This window comes from Procambarus clarkii, chromosome 42, assembly GCF_040958095.1.
Source record: "Procambarus clarkii isolate CNS0578487 chromosome 42, FALCON_Pclarkii_2.0, whole genome shotgun sequence".
Lineage (NCBI taxonomy): Eukaryota > Metazoa > Arthropoda > Malacostraca > Decapoda > Cambaridae > Procambarus > Procambarus clarkii.
Window position 1 is genome coordinate 313,864 of NC_091191.1, and position 20,310 is coordinate 334,173.

The window sequence follows — 20,310 nt, forward strand, 5'->3', positions numbered from 1 at the left end:
GGGCATACCCCGACCTCCAGGGTAAGAATCACATGCAGTATACAGCCTACTGGAATCCAGTCCACGTCTTCTCAATGGCATTCAACCAAGTCCTGTACATTACATCATTCCTTAACCCAGTGCAGTTTGCATCCTCGGTCATATTCTAAAGAGTTTGCAAGTCCGATGGACAAAATTCGAGTGTTATCTTGAGGTTATCTTGAGATGATTTCGTGGCTTTTTAGTGTCCCCGCGGCCCGGTCCTCGACTAGGCCTCCACCCCCAGGAAGCAGCCCGTGACAGCTGACTAACACCCAGGTACCTATTTTACTGCTAGGTAACAGGGAGGTGTGGGTGTGTAGGTGTGCTAGGTGTGGGTGAGAATGCTCCACCACACTCGGGTGCTTCGGTCAGTCAGCGTCATACACACTACAGCATTTTGGCTTCAACACTTTCCTCAGTTCCTGAAGAGTGGCTTAATCATCAGCGTTGACAACGGTCGTCCATGACCCTCCAACGTTGACAACGGTCGTCCATGACCCTCCAACGTTGACAACGGTCGTCCATGACCCTCCAACGTTGACAACGGTCGTCCATGACCCTCCAACGTTGACAACGGCCGTCCATGACCCTCCAACGTTGACAACGGCCGTCCATGACCCTCCAACGTTGACAACGGCCGTCCATGACCCTCCAACGTTGACAACGGCCGTCCATGACCCTCCAACGTTCACAACGGCCGTCCATGACCCTCCAACGTTGACAACGGCCGTCCATGACCCTCCAACGTTGACAACGGCCGTCCATGACCCTCCAACGTTGACAACGGCCGTCCATGACCCTCCAACGTTGACAACGGCCGTCCATGACCCTCCAAAGTTGACAACGGCCGTCCATGACCCTCCAACGTTGACGACGGTCGTCCATGACCCCTCCAACGTTGACAACGGTCGTCCATGACCCTCCAACGTTGACAACGGTCGTCCATGACCCTCCAACGTTGACAACGGCCGTCCATGACCCTCCAACGTTGACAACGGTCGTCCATGACCCTCCAACGTTGACAACGGTCGTCCATGACCCTCCAACGTTGACAACGGTCGTCCATGACCCTCCAACGTTGACAACGGTCGTCCATGACCCTCCAACGTTGACAACGGTCGTCCATGACCCTCCAACGTTGACAACGGTCGTCCATGACCCCTCCAACGTTGACAACGGTCGTCCATGACCCTCCAACGTTGACAACGGCCGTCCATGACCCTCCAACGTTGACAACGGTCGTCCATGACCCCTCCAACGTTGACAACGGTCGTCCATGACCCTCCAACGTTGACAACGGCCGTAACTTGTGTCGTGCTACCACTGCACCACGACTAATCCGAGGACCCCGCAAGGAAGTCGTCGCTAGAGCGAATCCTATTGCGATAATTCCTTTTCATCCCTCACAAAGGCGATCACTCTCTGATCGGCTGATGAAAAACAACATCTGATTGGTTGAATTCAAATCGGGTTTTGCCAATTCGTCAGCTGTTTCTAAATTCTTTACATAAATAAATACAGAGCTCACGAGTTGTCTTTTAATAATAATGTTTATAAAGATGGATAGCGTGGTTATTAACGCTTGTTTGACATTGTTGTTGTTGTTTAAGATTCGCTACCTGGAACAAAAAGTGCCAAGTAGCACGGGCTATGGTGAGCCCGGAGGGTGTTTGACACTACAAGAGCCCACTGTAGTCATACAGGAGAGGTAGTACAGTCGTTCATGTACGCTTTACTGAACCAGGAGGGTTACAGGCTTTTTTAAGGCTCGGTAAATCTCTAGCTTCCGACTTTCTATTCTCGTTTTTCTCTGTATCCCATGCTCTATTACCTCCTTTATTCAACACGTTTTCAATCGTATTATTTGCTCTTTTATCTTCCAAATGGCTTGTTATTCCCATCCTTTGCATATTATATATATACATATAAATAGACGAATCTACTCATTTACTTTCTTCTCGTCTTCCTTCTTTTCCATTCTTCTTCGCCTCCTCTACCTCCGGTTATCATCCCTTGTCATCTCCCCTTTCTCTCCACCCCTCCCGTCACTTCCTTCCCAGCCTCGCGACGCTGGCGGGAGAGGAACCCATTTTTCATCATCTGCATGGCAAGCAGCGTGCTTCAGCTAATGATGAAAGATTGGCCGCCCTGATGCATATTCCTTTGAAATCACAATGACAGCCTGAAGTGAGCCTTGTTAGGCAGGTGGAGAGGCGAGAGAGAGAGGGAGAGAGGGAGAATTGGGAGGGAGAGGGGTGGTAGGGGGGGGAGAGGAAGGGAGCCAAGGGAGCCACGACGATAGAGAAGGGAGAGGGAGAGGAGAACGCGATGATCGAGGAGCTGCACAGAAAGAGGAGAGTTGGGGAAGGCAAGAGAGGAAGAAGGTGTAAGACAGAGAGGTGAGGAGAGCTCACGAATAGAGTAATAAGAGTAAGAGGAAGGGAAGAAACGTATAAGAGAGGGGGAGAAGGACCCTGGTCAATTATCTAATTTAACAGGAATCGGTGTTACTAGCCAGCTAGTGCTGTGCAACACTGCACACAGCAACACACAGCAACACCCAGCAACACCCAGCAACACCCAGCAACACCCAGCAATACACAGCAACACCCAGCAACACCCAGCAACACCCAGCAACACCCAGCAATACACAGCAACACCCAGCAACACCCAGCAACACCCAGCAACTCACTACTATACCTGATTAAGGACATAACGTGTAGATGCAAACTCCTGTAAGGACCCCGACCCTGAAGACAGGTTTCATAGTCTTGTTGGATATATCGGTCCTTCTAAAGCAAAAGTTTCACCGAAAATATTCTTCCTTATATACAGTATAACGTTTCTCTCTCTCTCTCTCTCTCTCCCTCTCTCTCCCTCTCTCTCCCTCTCTCTCCCTCTCTCTCCCTCTCTCTCCCTCTCTCTCTCTCTCTCTCTCTCTCTCTCTCTCTCTCTCTCTCTCTCTCTGTCTCTCTCTGTCTCTCTCTGTCTCTCTCTGTCTCTCTCTCTCTCTCTCTCTGTCTCTCTCTCTCTGTCTGTCTCTCTCTCTCTCTCTCTCTCTCTGTCTCTCTCTCTCTCTGTCTCTCTCTCTGTCTCTCTCTCTCTCTCTCTCTCTCTCTCTCTCTCTCTCTCTCTCTCTCTCTCTCTCGTACGCCTCTGTAGACTCCCTCTATGGTGTGCACTGTTGGCTGTAGTGGTTATCTCTAATGAATTCATTTGGGAAGCTTCCCCCTTATGCGGGCGCGTCAAATGTGAGTTATTTTTAGTGTGATGAAATATCGATATAATATTGTGCTTACGTAGTTATATGATAATGAGTTCATACAGAGATTGTCAGGGAGCCGGTGGCTGAACGGACAGAACACTGGACGCGTGATCCTGTGGTCCCGGGTTTGATCCCGGGCGTCGGCGAGAAACAATGGGGCAGAGTTTCTTTCACCCTGATGCTCCTGTTACCTAGCAGTAAATAGGTACCTGGGAGTTAGTCAGCTGTCACGGGCTGCTTCCTGGGAGTGGAGGCCTGGTCGAGGACCGGGCTCCAGGGACACTAAAACCCCGAAATCATCTCAAGAAAACCTCTTACATTAAATGATACACGTTCAACTGTACTATAAGAAAGCTTGTCTGTCTGTGTCTGGCCAGACGCAAGGGGCTAGCCTCACCCAAATTTGCAGGGGGGTGAATGGTCTGAGATACGGGATGGACATAGGCTCATCGGGGTAGGCCTATCTTAAATCCATTAAGAAATTTTAGTAATTATACACCCCCCCCCCCACAAACTTCTGTAAATAGTACACTTTTTCCATTAAATGCACATTAATGACACTATGTAAAAGACACATCGAACACTTTATGTAGGGCATACGTAAATCTGTGTATCTATGTATTTACGTATGTAGGTTAGCTTAGCATTTTAAAAGCACCGGATCACCTTCTGTGGTTGATTGTTCAATAAACCCTTGAACTATATGTTTAACACATCTCTAACCCTGTCCATGGAGGACAGAAGAAAATGTATATATGCTGGTTAGCATTGTAAATGTGTGGCCACGTCTGTGGTAGAAAATAATAATAATAAAAAAAAAACTTTTTCCATGTAGTGAAATATGAAATATGGAGAGTGATTACCATGGAGTTGTTGCTAAACTATAAAAATATAAAAATTTGGTCCAAACATTCAGATCTGATAGGAAAGAACTTACTGACTCCCAACGACCTGAAAGTACTAGTATAAAAAGCTATGATTTGTTCAGATCTGAAACCTACATCTATGGACAGCACAAAACGTCCACTAGACTGTGCGACACAGTGGTTGCAAGGATCAGGTTGGGTTACCGTTACCTGTGGCAGGTGGCTGCAGGTGACGGGTCTCCCAATCCTGAGCACTCCAGTTGCAAACTCTGTGAGCAGGAACTACGGCATGATCTCCCGCACTACATCACTGAATGCCCAATTATTAGACCTTTCAGACCAGTTGGCATGAGGTACCTGGAGCTTTGCAATTACTTTATTCACTCTCGTATTCTTGAAGATATCCTCACAGTATACCCAAAATTTGCCAGTGCAGGCTATTAAACACATGACTCTGTATGACTAACCATCCTGCGAGATGGGGACTTGTATTACCATTGCTACCTTATTCAATCTTGTGTTGTTGATATCCTCAAAATGCATCCGGAGTCTGCCAGTGCAGACCGCTAATCACATGCCTCTGTATGACTAACCATCCTGTGTGATGGGGATTTTATAGCATCACCTAGTTAGTTTTTTTTGACACACTGTACTCCACTTCATATAGTCTAGGGTAGCTGCACTAATGCAGATGTACCTAATATGTTAATAAAAAAAAAAAAAAAAAAAAATAAAAAGTAGATTCAACTTCAAACTTGTTACACGCTAATTTGGCTGCAATGTCTGTCTCATTATGATGGGTTATATTTATGTGTGAAGGTATCCATACAAAGGAAATTCGAGACCCTTTACTCTGTGCATCAATTAGGTCATTTATAATTGGGAGTATGAGGTTCTTGCTGTCGATCTTCCAAGAGAAGTTTTCGATTGCTTGAAGAGCAGACTTTGAATCGCAGAATATTATTCCTCCTCCAATATTTTTTAATGTGCTGGTTGCTAAATGTAATGCTGCTAGTTCTGCTTGTGTGGAGGTCAGCCAGTTGTTTAGCCTGACACTGACAGACTTTGTGCAAATATTATTTGGGTTACCGTTACCTGTGGCAGGTGGCTGCAGGTGACGGGTCTCCCAATCCTGAGCACTCCAGTTGCAAACTCTGTGAGCAGGAACTACGGCATGATCTCCCGCACTACATCACTGAATGCCCAATTATTAGACCTTTCAGACCAGTTGGCATGAGGTACCTGGAGCTTTGCAATTACTTTATTCACTCTCGTATTCTTGAAGATATCCTCACAGTATACCCAAAATTTGCCAGTGCAGGCTATTAAACACATGACTCTGTATGACTAACCATCCTGCGAGATGGGGACTTGTATTACCACTGCTACCTTATTCAATCTTGTGTTGTTGATATCCTCAAAATGCATCCGGAGTCTGCCAGTGCAGACCGCTAATCACATGCCTCTGTATGACTAACCATCCTGTGTGATGGGGATTTTATAGCATCACCTAGTTAGCTTTTTTGACACACTGTACTCCACTTCATATAGTCTAGGGTAGCTGCACTAATGCAGATGTACCTAATATGTTAATAAAAAAAAAAAAAAAAAAAAAAGTAGACGAAAAGGAAAGTAAATAAATTCATACTGAGGCCTATATATTTGTTTCAGTGCTTTCTGAGGGGAGAAAGGAAGGGAGGACGAATAGATAGCCAGATAGACAGCTAGAGATAGAGAAAATAGACCCGGGTAATCCTGGGTACCCCCCCCCCCCCAGGCTTAGCACAATAAACACAATAATCTATAAAACATTCAGTAAAGAGTGCTCAACGAATAACAAGGCAATTATTGATTCCAATATATATATATTTTTTCCCCCATTTAAACTCGAGCTAAACTGTGCAAATACGATTATATCATATGGGTCATTTCAAACTTTTAAGGTCAGATTAATATTTCTCCTCGTCACACGTGTGGGGTTGGGAGGCCTCGGCCGACGGGTGGAAAAACGTGTGTGTGTGTGTGTGTGTGTGTGTGTGTGTGTGTGTGTGTGTGTGTGTGTGTGTGTGTGTGTGTGTGTGTGTGTGTGTGTGTGTAAACAAGGGTGCCTAGGGGGGGGGCCGCTGGTGGTGGCTGAGGGAGAACCAACCCTTAGTCAAGCTCCTTGACCGCCTCCCTTCACTCGGGGCTTGACAGTGTGTCGTGTCTCACACCTCTGCCTCAAGTGCACCTTTGACCCTTTCTAAAGTGTGTCCCCCCGCCCTCGAGTGAATCTAGACCGCCCTATCTGGTGTCTCCACCATCCTTGAGTGTATCTATCCCCCGTCCACCTAACCCAAGTCTGTCAGCTCACCCGAGGTACCTCCCTGCTCCTTCGCCATGAAACCTCAACTGCAGCAAGGTGAGAACTATTATAATACACCTGTCCCACGTAAGTGAGAAAGTATCCATTTACACTCTCCCTCGCACGTGAGAAAGTACTTCCCCATCAACTCCCCCCTCACACGTGAGAAAGTACCCTATCAACTCCCCCCTCACACGTGAGAAAGTACCCCATCAACTCCCCCCCCACACGTGAGAAAGTACCCTATCAACTCCCCCCTCACACGTGAGAAAGTACCCCATCAACTCCCCCCTCACACGTGAGAAAGTACCCCATCAACTCCCCCCTCACACGTGAGAAAGTACCCCATCAACTCCCCCCTCACACGTGAGAAAGTACCCCATCAACTCCCCCTCACACGTGAGAAAGTACCCCATCAACTCCCCCCCCTCACACGTGAGAAAGTACCATATCAACTCCCCCTCACACGTGAGAAAGTACCCTATCAACTCCCCCTCACACGTGAGAAAGTACCCTATCAACTCACCCTCACACGTGAGAAAGTACCCTATCAACTCCTCCCTCACACGTGAGAAAGTACCCTATCAACTCACCCTCACACGTGAGAAAGTACCCTATCAACTCCTCCCTCACACGTGAGAAAGTACCCTATTAACTCCCCCTCACACGTGAGAAAGTACCCTATCAACTCCCCCTCACACGTGAGAAAGTACCCTATCAACTCACCCTCACACGTGAGAAAGTACCCTATCAACTCCCCCTCACACGTGAGAAAGTACCCTATCAACTCCCCCTCACACGTGAGAAAGTACCCTATCAACTCCTCCCTCACACGTGAGAAAGTACCCTATTAACTCCCCCTCACACGTGAGAAAGTACCCTATCAACTCCCCCCCCCCTCACACGTGAGAAAGTACCCCGTCAACTACCCCTCACACCAAGCCAAACGAGGCTACTCATCCCTCTCGCTAATTTTCCTTCAGTATGACGCAAATTACCTTGTAATAAAGATGTCTGATAAATTTCATATAATATTTTAACAACATGAAAGTTAAAACTAACGCGTTAATTTCCTCAACCCAAACTTTGCAAGGACGGATAAAATATTGCACATCAAAGATTCATCCAATATGTGTGTGTTAAATTGAATAGCAGGAAATTACCACGCAGGTAGAACACTTGAAATTTCGGAAAAGGAGAGAATATTAAATTTGTTTCACAGGCTAATAAGTCCCTGTTACTGCAAGTTCATAGTTCGATTCCCGATGATCTGAGTGGTTGGGCACGGCTTCGTTAGTCCACTACTTCCTTAGTCTTAGTCTACTCATATATTTTGTCTAACTTGCCAAATTGGTCTGCTAAACAACTTCTGTGACAAATGACCTTCCTACTCCTGAGATTCCCAAGAAACTGCAGGTATCATGACCTGCCCTTTAGTGAACGCTGAACCTTACGACAGTTGAACATCATCGCAGCTCTGTTTAGCTAACAGCTTCCGCTCTCATCATCTTAAATGACTCTTCGCACTCGTAGGTGGTCGCGGAAGAAGGTCTACTGCTTCTTCCAGTAGAGGGAGGAGGGCGCCTCAAGGACCAGGGGTGACGGGCGGGGCGGAGGGCAGACGACCTAGAGGTCGTCGACAGCCTCGCCAGCCCCTCTTTAGGTTCTACAATTCAGGTCGTCTTCACCCTCGGGTCGACTACGTCTCGTCCGCCAGAGACACGTGAGTTTCCCCTGAGGCTGTGTGCCCGTCTGCTGCACGAAGATGAAGATGTGTGTATATGGCTGTTCCTCCAACCTCAAGTTATGTGTACGTCTGTTCCGTAAATTAATCAAAACACATTTCAGGTTTAGCTCCTTTACACATCTCTGCTCTGCTTAAGAATAGGTTTTGACCAATATTCTCGAGCGAGTATGTTGAGGCTTTCTGGCCTAGTCCAACATACTCGTGCATGCATGTAGTCATGCAGTGGGGCCCAACATACTCCTCCACATGCATGTGAAGTTTTGTGAGGTACAGTCAGCCTTGTATGCTGCCCTGTAGGGACCTAGAGTGCGGAGAGCGAGGAGGGTGTGAGGGTGCCTGGTGGCCCCTTGAGGCGGCCACACGTTGCGTCTCCTGGCCGTCCAGGTGGTGTGGAGCGGCAGTCCTCGAGTACAAGTACGAAGCCACCATGGTACTCCAGGTGAGTCTTGTGAGGCGTCCAGGTCAACTTGGCCTAGTTCAAGTGAGTGTTCAAGACTTAAGGGGAAGACATTTGTTCTATATTCGCGAGTCACTGGGAAATAGACAAGGTAGATTCACTTAGATCTAATTCACACACAGTGTGTATTAGATGTTACATTAACAATTGAATACAGGTGAAAGCTAGGTACACAGAATGTGGCCCAGATTCATCGAAGAACATAGCCTTAACCAGGCAAAATTCATAGGAAATATGAGGTTCCAGCTCCTGTGCCTTATAATCGAGAATTCTGAGTTCGAATCCCGGGCGGGACAGACATGGTTGGATGTGTTTTCCCTATCATCTAATGCACCTGTTCACCTATGCCAAATAGGTGGCGTTCACCTATTTGGGATCGTATTCCCAAGTTCCCCCTTCGTATTTGTGTGTGTGTGTATGTGTATTCACCTAGTTGTGTTTTGCGAGGGTTGAGCTTTGCTCTTTCGGCCCGCCTCTCAACTGTTTACCAACTACTTTTTTTCCTCCACACCACACACACACACACACACACACACACACACACACACACACACACACACACACACACACACACACACACACACACACACACACACCAGGAAGCAGCCCGTGACAGCTGACTAACTCCCAGATACCTATTTACTGCTACGTAACAGGGGCATTCAGGGTGAAAGAAACTTTGCCCATTTGTTTCTGCCTGGTGTGGGAATCGAACCCGCGCCACAGAATTACGAGCCCTGCGCACTATCCACCAGGCTACCAGACCCCATGTGTGTGTGTGTGTGTGTGTATGTGTGTGTATGTGTATGTGTGTGTGTGTGTGTGTGTGTGTATGTGTGTGTGTGTGTGTGTGTGTGTGTGTGTGTGTGTGTGTGTGTGTGTGTGTGTGTGTGTGTGTGAAGATGTAACCAACAACATGTGGATTCTTGGGGAGCTCTGGAGACCCAGGAGGTGTGAAGTATGGCAGAGCAGATGTTACAATGATGGAGAGTCTATGTAGTAAAGATATTACTCCTTTTCCTTCACCCGGGCAATGCGGGTCTCTCGGCAAGTATTTTATATTTCAGAGAAATGTTGGATCACGCGGGGGAGTCCGTGACTCGTTAAGCATAACACGGTGACAGATAAGGTTGATAATGCAGCCCGACTAGTCGCAAGACCTTAGAGTTATGAGAGAAGAATTAGGGGGGAGATATGATCACGACATATCAAATTAGTCGGTGCTAATTATATTGAGAATGACTAGCATCGGGGTTTATGCTTATTCTACGAGTAGGGTCTATGACCCGAGGAAATGTTCACCACTCTACGCCATCTCTACCCTTTACGTAAACCTAACCCAACCAGAACAAAAATAACAGATAAAATGTTATGTTTTCCCTATAATCTAATGCGCCTGTTCACTTATGCCAAATAGGTGGCGTTCACCTATTTGGGATCGTATTCCCAAATTCAATCACGACATATCAAATTAGTCGGTGCTAATTATATTGAGAATGACTAGCATCGGGGTTTATGCTTATTCTACGAGTAGGGTCTATGACCCGAGGAAATGTTCACCACTCTACGCCATCTCTACCCTTTACGTAAACCTAACCCAACCAGAACAAAAATAACAGATAAAATGTTATGTTTTCCCTATAATCTAATGCGCCTGTTCACTTATGCCAAATAGGTGGCGTTCACCTATTTGGGATCGTATTCCCAAATTCTCCCCTTCGTATTTTTTTTTATTTTTTTTTGTGTGTGTATTCACCTAGTTGTGGTTTGCGGGGGGTTGAGCTTTGCTCTTTCGGCCCGCCTCTCAACTGTTTACTAACTACTTTTTTTCCCTACACCACACGCACACACATCCCAGGAAGCAGCCCGTGACAGCTGGCTAACTCCCAGGTATCTATTTACTTTACTCCCTTGAAGTTTACTCCGATTCAGGTTTTCAGTCTCACTGTATCCTACAGGTGCTGTGCCTCCTCCTAGGCGCTGTCTTCTGCATCCTAGGAGTCGCAAGCCGGAAGAGAGATGAGGAGGCTGGGAGAATCATCACCCCCAACACCCCAAGCATCACCACCACCCATCCCAACCACTCCATGGCGACCCCCACTCAACCTCATATATCTTAAGACCACAAGACCTCCATATAAGACCCTAAGACCACGACAAGACCACCACAAGATGATTATAAGACCACCATAAGACCACCACAAGACCATGAGACCACTCCTTAGAGCAAAGCCACACGAATATTCGAACCCTGGATCCGAGTCCACACCTGGCCGAGCAGTCAGAAGTTATTCACAACAAATTAGCTTGCCACTCTTACTCTTTCATAATTTCACAAATCGTTGATGATAGCATTTCATAGATTTAGATCTTCAAGAGATCGCGTGTGGGTCTGTAAAACACGACGGCGTCTATGTACCAACCGGTTCAGAAGGCTCACAAGAAGAGTACGAGAAAGTGCTTTATTTGTACTTAATCTAGGATTTAAGCTCTCCTTGGCGCACCACAGCAATATCTGGAGTTAATCCACCCTTCATCCACATTAAACAAATTTAGAATCTACACTATTATGAATATTATATTAATATATTTGTTTAGACAATCATTGTCTCCCAGAAGGGCAGCTCTGGGAGGAAGGGCCAAGAGGTTCTGGAGGAAGGGCCCAGAAGAGCAGTTAATGAGGCAAGGAATATTATACAAGGACACCCAGGGGCTCATCGAGCGCGTTCTGTAGCCAGAACGACCGGTCCCTCGGCTTGTCACTCCGTAAAAAATGCAGCTGTCTTGTCTGAACGGAAGCGTCCGAGCCCAAACAACCCACTTAACCTATCGAGGCCGTCGTTTGAAAACGTCAACACTGTTGTGCTTTAATTTTAACAAATACGTTGCAGTTTTAACAGATTGCTCGATTCCGTTATACTTGGGCTGGAAGGTAGAGCGACGGTCTCCCTTCATGCAGGTCGCGATTCAATCCCCGACCGTCTAAATGGTTGGGCATCATTCCTTCCCTCCATCCCATCCCAAATCTTTATCCTGACCCCTTCCAAGTGCTATATAGTCGTAATGGCTTGGCGCTTTCTCCTTTACGGCTATTCAAACCCGTGCCACCTCTTAGTCTTATTGATGGGTGACTTAATCGTCATCCATCAATCGCTCATCCAGCTCCATAAGCTCTATTTTTTCCTCAAGTCTTCACTTATCACTGACTACTCAAACTTTGTCAGATATATAAACTTGATCGTATTTAATTAATGCAGATTCATAAAGAGTGATGGTGTAGCAGATTCATTATATGTATATGTATCTTATATATATATATATATATATATATATATATATATATATATATATATATATATATATATATATATATATATATATATATATATATAATATATATTATATAATTGAACTCGTCAGTAGAGAAAGCAGGGAGAGACTCCCCAGTTAGATATTAGGAATTATTAAATAATTATTGTAAAAAAAACAGAAAAAAATGACAAACATTTGTAATCCTGTTGAAATCATATGTGATATAATCGAGGGTAATAATCGCTGAATCTGTTAATGTAAATCATCAAATGTAAATCATCAAATGTAAATCATCAAATCATCTCAAGATGTAAGAGACAGCGAAGATGTGTAATTAGTTTATGCTAATGGTCCAAATTGGCTTCTTTTCTTTGTTCTGATTTCAAGCAGTTTGTATTATCAATATAAGTCTGACCGATGTACTCACCTAGTTGTGCTTGCGGGGGTTGAGCTTTGGCTCTTTGATCCCGACATACAGGATACAGGATGTATCCTGTATGATACTTATACAGGATGTATACTTATACAGACCTGTTTACTCCAGCCATACCTGCAATGATTCGTTTAACTCTCGAGTTAAGGTTTCTAAATCTAAACTCTCCGTGTGGAATATATTGGCGAGCAACCAGTTAAGTATGATCACGTCTTTAAGATGTTTAAACCATGTCTTCAAACTCGTATGGAGCGTCTGTGGCACTCAAGCTCCTGTAAATGTGTCTTGGTGCCACAGAGAGGTCCTCGGTGCCAGGCTAGTCCACCCTGAGGGCCACAGCGGGAATAAAACGAGATTAGAAGGTGTCTTCATGGGGCGTGTGCTCTTCGGGTCGCCTGCCCTCCCACAATAGGTCAGGTCCCACTCTAACGACGGACACAATAGGTTCTGACACCTGCGGCCCGAGGCAGCCAATCACAGCCACCTTTATCACCACTCTCGGCCAATCATTAACATAATCAATCAATAGGCCCCGCCCTCAGCAGGCTATCCTGGTATATAAGAGCGCGCCAACAGAAAACGGGCTTAGTCACTTTGTCCGCGTTGCTGGTCGCGGTCGAAGAGCATCGGAGCTCCACACGTGTGAGTGGACGACTTCGCACAAGGGAACTACTTTCTCCGTTACCACCACCTGTCTCGGGCGATATTACACCCTCCCGCCCCCCCCTTCAGTGCTGATAACATCGCTACCACTACTCGTGTCCACCTGCTGGAACTACTCATTGTGTCATCTTAAAAGGTAATATATATATATATATATATATATATATATATATATATATATATATATATATATATATATGGTTGTATTTTTCAACTTTTTTAAATTTTAATATAATTATATCTATAAATATCATTAAATATCTTAATATTTTTTCTATATATTTCATTATTTTGGGGATCGTGGGTAGGGGGTAGGGGGGGGGGATAGGTCTAGTGATCAACAGACACGCTTCAGATTATAGCATTTGTTTACACAAATTATTGACGTAAAATCAATAAGGTCCATTATCACGCGGTGTGAGAACTGGGGTCCAGCAGGTACACGACCACTGGGGTCCAGCAGGTACACGACCACTGGGGTCCAGCAGGTACACGACCACTGGGGTCCAGCAGGTACACGACCACTGGGGTCCAGCAGGTACACGACCACTGGGGTCCAGCAGGTACACGACCACTGGGGTCCAGCAGGTACACGACCACTGGGGTCCAGCAGGTACACGACCACTGGGGTCCAGCAGGTACACGACCACTGGGGTCCAGCAGGTACACGACCACTGGGGTCCAGCAGGTACACGACCACTGGGGTCCAGCAGGTACACGACCACTGGGGTCCAGCAGGTACACGACCACTGGGGTCCAGCAGGTACACGACCACCGGCTGTAAGATCGAGATATTAGCTCTTGGACCCCGCCTTTCTAACTGTCGGCTGTCAAATGTACTGCCTCCAGGCCTATTTTTCCTCTACATTTGCTACATAATTTTCGCACTCATGCGCACACACACACACACAGATCTCTAGGATACAGCCCTATAGCAGTTAACTCTCGGATACCTATTTACCGCTAGGTGAACAGAGACATCAGGTAAAATAAACTCTGACAATTTGTTTCTGCCTCGACCGGGAATTGAACCAGGGTCCTTAAGACTAAGACCCTCAAACGTTGTCCGCTCGGCCACGAGGGCGCGCGTGTGTGTGTGTGAACACACCTCACTCATGTGAGGTGATGGCTCATCACTCATGACTCATCTCACTTATGTCACCTCACTGCGTGTGCGTGTACTCGCCTAGTTGCGGCTGCAGGATCGAGCTTTGACTCTTGGATCCCACCTTTCTAGCCGCTGGTTGCTTATACCAATGACTCCTCTGTGTGTGTGTGTTTGTGTGTGAAATGGAAGAAAAATGGGTGGAAGAGAGAGAGAGAGAGAGAGAGAGAGAGAGAGAGAGAGAGAGAGAGAGAGAGAGAGAGAGAGAGAGAGAGAGAGAGAGAGAGAGAGAGAGAGAGAGAGAGAGAGAGGGAGGTGGGAGGGAGGGACGGTACGAAAGAGGTAAAATGCATAGGGAACAGATGAGACAATTATTAACCTCTTTTAATATCACAATGAGTGACCAAGTGAATGACATCGGCTTGGATTCCACGATTCCACCCACATGCCAAACCTGAGGGGACTAAGCTGTTCGGTATAACAGTACCCAAGGACACACCACTAGGACATCTTCCAGTAGCACACTTACCCGTCGGGTACTCATTATTCAAGTGCTGCCCAACCGCTTTGACCCGGCCCTCGGGTCACAACCCCCCCCCCCCCCCACACACATATGAAATATTTATGTTGCACTATAGTAGTGCGAATAGGAAATCCTGTCATTGTGGGTTAAGTACCTGGATTATAGCTGTGTTGTTTATATTGAATTTAGTATTTTATTAAACAAGTAAGCGCGCGTCACTTGTTGCGTACGTGTAGTACTGTTGAAAGCGCGTATTAATGTTGTTTCGAACGTGTATTGATATTGTTGAAAGTGTAGGGGCAGTGTTGGAGCAAGCGTGAATCGGTATTGGTGCAAGCGTTTAGCAGTGTTGTTGTAAACTTGTATACGTTTTATTGTAATCATACAGCAGTGTTGTTACAGGTGTGTGTGTGTATGTGGTCGTGGTGTTACAAACGCCGGGGGGTAGTGTTGTGTAAACTTGACAGTGTTATTACAAGAATGTATTGTAATTTGTTGGTGTTGTTGCAGGTGTGTGGCGGAGTTGTTGCAAGTGTTCATTATGATGGTAGTGCGTACTCGTGTTATTGCAATCGTTGATAAGTTATGTTATACATGGTCGGGCTTATAAGAACAATATGCCCCAGGAGTTTACCAATTAAGATAGAGTGTTGTGGGGTCACATTATCTTGGAGATAATACTATTGGTAGTAATGAGAGCACTTAATAATAATAATAATTAGTAGTATTATCATAACTATATTATCCTCATTATATTATTATATGGATCGGGGAATACTCAGCGCTTGGACTTGTCGACATTAAACGCCTAGGAATTAAGAAGAGGTGTGCAGGCGTCTATGTCTTTACCTTGATGTACTGTGACGTTATAGAGGGATGTTCACGGTTACCGAGGCATGATTAGGGGTCATTATAGGAGTCGGCTTGTAGTGGAATCTTTACAGGAGGGTTATTACCTATTACTGTCATTGTAGAGCAATGTTTAGACGTCACCATATCGTTGCCAGTGTGTGTGTGTTTAGGTGTTGTTTGGTTAATAAAAGTCAGTGTTGCAAGGGAAGATTTGGGGTCTGTGTGATTATGTGTTTAGGGTAATTTTTTAATGGCGTTTTGGTGTTATTTTGATATTACAAGATGGTGTTTTTCTTTGTTCACAATAGTGATTATTGTTTTAGTGACATGTGTGGTGTTTCGTTAGGGGAGAGTTCAAGTGTCAAAGTATATACATGTATATTATATAATTACTTTTATATATGAAATTATTTAACAATTTATTCATATAAGTAACATTGTGTGTTAGGAAGCTCGGGATGAGCTGCGTGTGGCAGGTTGTTTGTTGTTGTTAAAGATTCGCTACCTAGAACAAAGTTCCAAGTAGCACGGGCTATGGTGAGCCCGTAGTGCCTGGGTTTAATCTGTCACTGATGAGTGTCTTATTGCAGGTGTCAGTCATGATCATGGAGGCGCTGCGTGGGGTGAGCGCGGCGTCCAGTCCCCCCCACACCTCCCCCACAAGCCCCCACACCTCCCCCACAAGCCCCCACACCTCCCCCACCAAGCGCACCTTCGACGTCGCCTTCCTGACGGGCGCCCGCGACCACCTCCTCGACCCCGAGGGCGCCACGCCCGCCGCTAAGGTCAGCCGCGTTGCCGGACTGAAGATGTCGCCGGCCGCGCCCGCGACGCCGCCCCGCGTTGACCGGACTCGCGAAGACGTGACCCCCGGCAGCGCCTTCACCAAGGTCACCAGGTCACAGGGGTCATCACCGCCACACTTCATCTCCGCCAGCAGCACCCTGGACGCTCTCACGGCCTGGCCGCCCGTGTCAGCCTCCTTCAGCGCCGTCAGCTCCCTGCTGAGTAGCGGCAAGTCGCTGGCGCCCTTGCTGGCGGCCCCAGGGCTGCTGCCCCACGGCCTGGCGCCCTTCCTGCCCCACGCCAGCCCTGACCGCCTCAACAACAACCTGGTGGAGGAGTACCTCAAGTCCCACCACCACCTGATGGAGGCCAAGCCCGCAGGAGACATGTCCGAGGCGCTCTCCCGCCTGCGGTCCACCATGTGTCCTGCGGACCCGTACAAGCTGCCCTTCACGTCCCTCGCCTACCCGCTGTCCGCACCGTCCGCAGCCGACGCCGCCAAGCTCAGCGCCGCGGCTCCGTTCCTGTCGCAGCCGTCGGTGTCCGCCCTGATGCCGCCGTCCCTGGCCTCGCTGACGCAGGCGGCGCAGAACGTGTGCGCCAAGTGCAACATATCGTTCCGCATGACGTCGGACCTGGTGTACCACATGCGCTCGCAACACAAGCGCGAGGCCGACCCGTACAAGCGGCGCCGCAACGAGCGCCTCAAGTGTAACATCTGTAACGAGAGCTTCCGCGAGCGGCACCACCTGACGCGACACATGAGCGCCCATCAGGACCGCGACGACGACGCCGCTCAGGCCAAGTGAGCACCACCCTGCAACCCGCCCACCCGCCCGCGACGCATGCACGCCCACACACCCACGTGTACACGCCCACGCACCCACGGTAATCTGTCCATGACCCGCACACCTCCGCCCATTTTGAATCTCTCACACGCCCACGGTACCCCGCCCACATCTCCAGCTCTCACCACTGGTCAACCAGCCACGGCACCCAAACCCTTCGCCGCCCGTGTCGCGCCGCCGCCCACCATCGCCCGTAACAGTCACGGCCCCCACGCCCATAACGCCCACAGCAAGAGCAAACTGTGTTGCTTGCTGTCTAGGGTATGGCCGCAACCATGGCAATATTTGCAATTTATCCCCTACCCGTCTTCTCTCCCTCTGAGACAGAGAGATAAAGAGATTATATCCCCTTTACTGAAAGATAAATGATCTTATAAACGGAAAACTCCTAACTACATAACTAAGCACCTTGAAAAGTCTTAGAAACCCGATAAAAAATTCAGATTTAATAGAGAAAACACTCGTTGAAATCCAAGAGGACAGGGGCAGTGATTGGATGGGAGAAGGGCTGTGATCGGTTAAGGCGAGGGCAGTGATTGGCTAGGAGAAGCGATGTGACTGGCTGAAACAAGGACGGAGATTGGCTGCGGCATTGCTGTTGAATAGATGAAATAAGAGCAGTGATTGGCTTGCAATGTGGACGCTGACTAGTTGAAGCCACGAAGGAAGTTAGCGGTGATTGGCTGTCAGTGTTGGGGATTGGCCGAGTCAATAGCAGTGATTGGCCGAGTCAATGGCGGTGATTGGCCGAGCCAGTGGCGGTGATTGGCCGAGCCAGTGGCGGTGATTGGCCGAGTCAATGGCGGTGATTGGCCGAGTCAATGGCGGTGATTGGCCGAGTCAATGGCGGTGATTGGCCGAGTCAGTGCTGGAGATTTGTCATAAAGAATCAATGTTCGTCTCTAACATTGATAGAGGCCGAGACAAATTAAATTATTTAAACAAGGAGGACATTGACAAAAACGAAAAGTGATTGGGTGCCGCACAAACAGAATTTGGACGTAACATTGCTAATAATTAACCCAAATGAATAATGAAAAGCTAGCCAAAGACGGTGACGAGGGCACACAAGTGCAGTGACCAACTCAGGCAAAGACAGTGACGAAGGCAGTGACCAGCTCACGCAAAGGCTTTTGCCTTTGCCGCTCAGGCAAAGACAGTGACGAGGCCAAACAATCACAGAGCCGAAGTAGTCCACATTTGCCTAGTGTTCAACAATTGCTCGGTGACTGTCAGTGTGGCCGATACGCCTTTCACTGGCCAAAGAGAGTAGTGTTCTGGTACAAATTAACAGCAAATTGTGCGTTCGTACCAAAGGCGGTCCTTGAGGCATTCATGGCAAATATTGTGCGTACCTATAACTTGTGCAATACAGTGCGCAATGCTCCCAGGTCTCCGTGGTGCACAGTACAATGTAACAATAAATATACATTCACTCCACATATATATATATAAATGCTTCTCCGTTTTCTGTTGGCGTACTGAACACCTGGTTTCACGTCTGGTGTCTGTACATGAAGTCAGCAATTAGTGTCCAGCTGCTGCGCTCATTTACAAATCTTAAGATTTTTATATTACTGTCTTGTACATATTTCATGTAACCAGCTTTTAAAAGTCTCGGTTTATGTATTTTTATTTATCATATTTAGCGTTATCATAATTATTGTTATTGTTAATATTAATTTATATATTACTGTATATATATATATATATGTTATTATCATCGTCATCAACACAATTTATATTGTCTTATAATGGCATTTTATTACCGCTAGTTAATAATAATAATATTAAAAATATTATTCTAGCTTTATTTGTATTGTATTATAATTACTTTATTATTTCTTTAATGTCCTAAAATAAATCAGTATCGGTTTTATAAATATTTGAATCGACGTTTCTGAATTGTAATCTTTCAAGAAAGTTCCATTTTTAATACCTTTTGATTAAAGATAAAAATGATGAAATCTTGTATATAATAATTTTGGGATTATTTATAGACGCTAGTCATGAGAGCAGTGCAATAAGTGACTGTAAATACAAGTTATAAACTTTCAGAACTCTATGTAGTAGATGTAGCAGGGGGGGGGGGGGGGAGGGGGGAGTGTCAATGTTGTGATGATGTCATCGATGAGGGGGGGGGGGCGACGTCAGGTGTGTTAGTGACGTCACTGGCGGTCGGTGATGACATCTACTCTAATGCCAGCAGCAGAAATGATCCTATCTGAATCTATGGCTTTGTGACGTCCATGGCATCACTTTGGAGGAGATCACAGGCTGTCATTAGGTCATTGGGGGGGGGGGGATGTCATCTGGCTGGGTTGCTGTCGTGTTAACCAGCTTAAATAAAGGATGTCTTTGGATCAGATATGGTGTTTAACTTCCCCTCCCCCCCCCTACTCAACGACCCCCCACCCCTGGCGATATTCGCCAGAACGACCCCGTCAACACGACGACTCGGGTCGGGGAGGGAGCCACCCGCCAAACACACACCGAAACTACGACGTTGGTACAACGTTCGAACAAGTTTTAACACCTCCTAACCAGTTATAACAACCAATATAGCAAGTTGTAACAACGTTCTAATACGTCATAAACACGTTAAGCGAAGATGTAACAACTTTATTACAAGTTGTAACAAGCGGAAAATAGAGACAGTTTCGGTTTGTGTTTCCAGGGCAGGCGTTGATCATACAAGCGGCTCCTTCTGTCGTCTTTACGAGGTCTTCCACGTGTCTCAGACTTTAACAGGAGCACCTGGAACATTTGCACGTTGAGGGGGCCGTGCAGCTGGAGCTCCGGCGGCAGCGGCCGCTTGCCACAGCTGCAGGATGTGAGTGTCTGGTCGCGAATCTCAGCATAAACTGACTCTTCATTCACCCCGACATACTCCAGAACTACCAGGTGGCGCTGGGTACTATTGTGTCAAGTTATACCAATACGAGAAACATCCAGCAATAAACAACTTAATATCTAAATATATAAACAACTTAATATCTATAAACAACTTAATATCTATAAACAACTTAATATCTATAAACAACTAAACAACTTAATATCTATAAACAACTTAATATCTAAATATATA

General features: G+C 46.7%; 2 protein-coding genes across 2 annotated transcripts; one reads left to right on the forward strand and one right to left on the reverse strand.

The window, feature by feature from the left end:
* Positions 1–455: 455 nt before the first annotated feature.
* LOC138373322 (mucin-22-like) lies at positions 456–1,268 on the reverse strand. Its single transcript, XM_069339512.1, has one exon. It carries the CDS (start codon positions 1,266–1,268, stop codon positions 456–458), a length of 813 nt encoding a protein of 270 aa, XP_069195613.1.
* Positions 1,269–13,051: 11,783 nt separating this feature from the next.
* LOC123770363 (PR domain zinc finger protein 8) lies at positions 13,052–19,302 on the forward strand. Its single transcript, XM_045762199.2, has 2 exons — positions 13,052–13,244; positions 16,179–19,302. Exon 2 carries the CDS (start codon positions 16,188–16,190, stop codon positions 17,181–17,183), a length of 996 nt encoding a protein of 331 aa, XP_045618155.2. The 5' UTR covers positions 13,052–13,244; positions 16,179–16,187; the 3' UTR covers positions 17,184–19,302.
* The last annotated feature ends 1,008 nt before the right edge of the window (positions 19,303–20,310 follow it).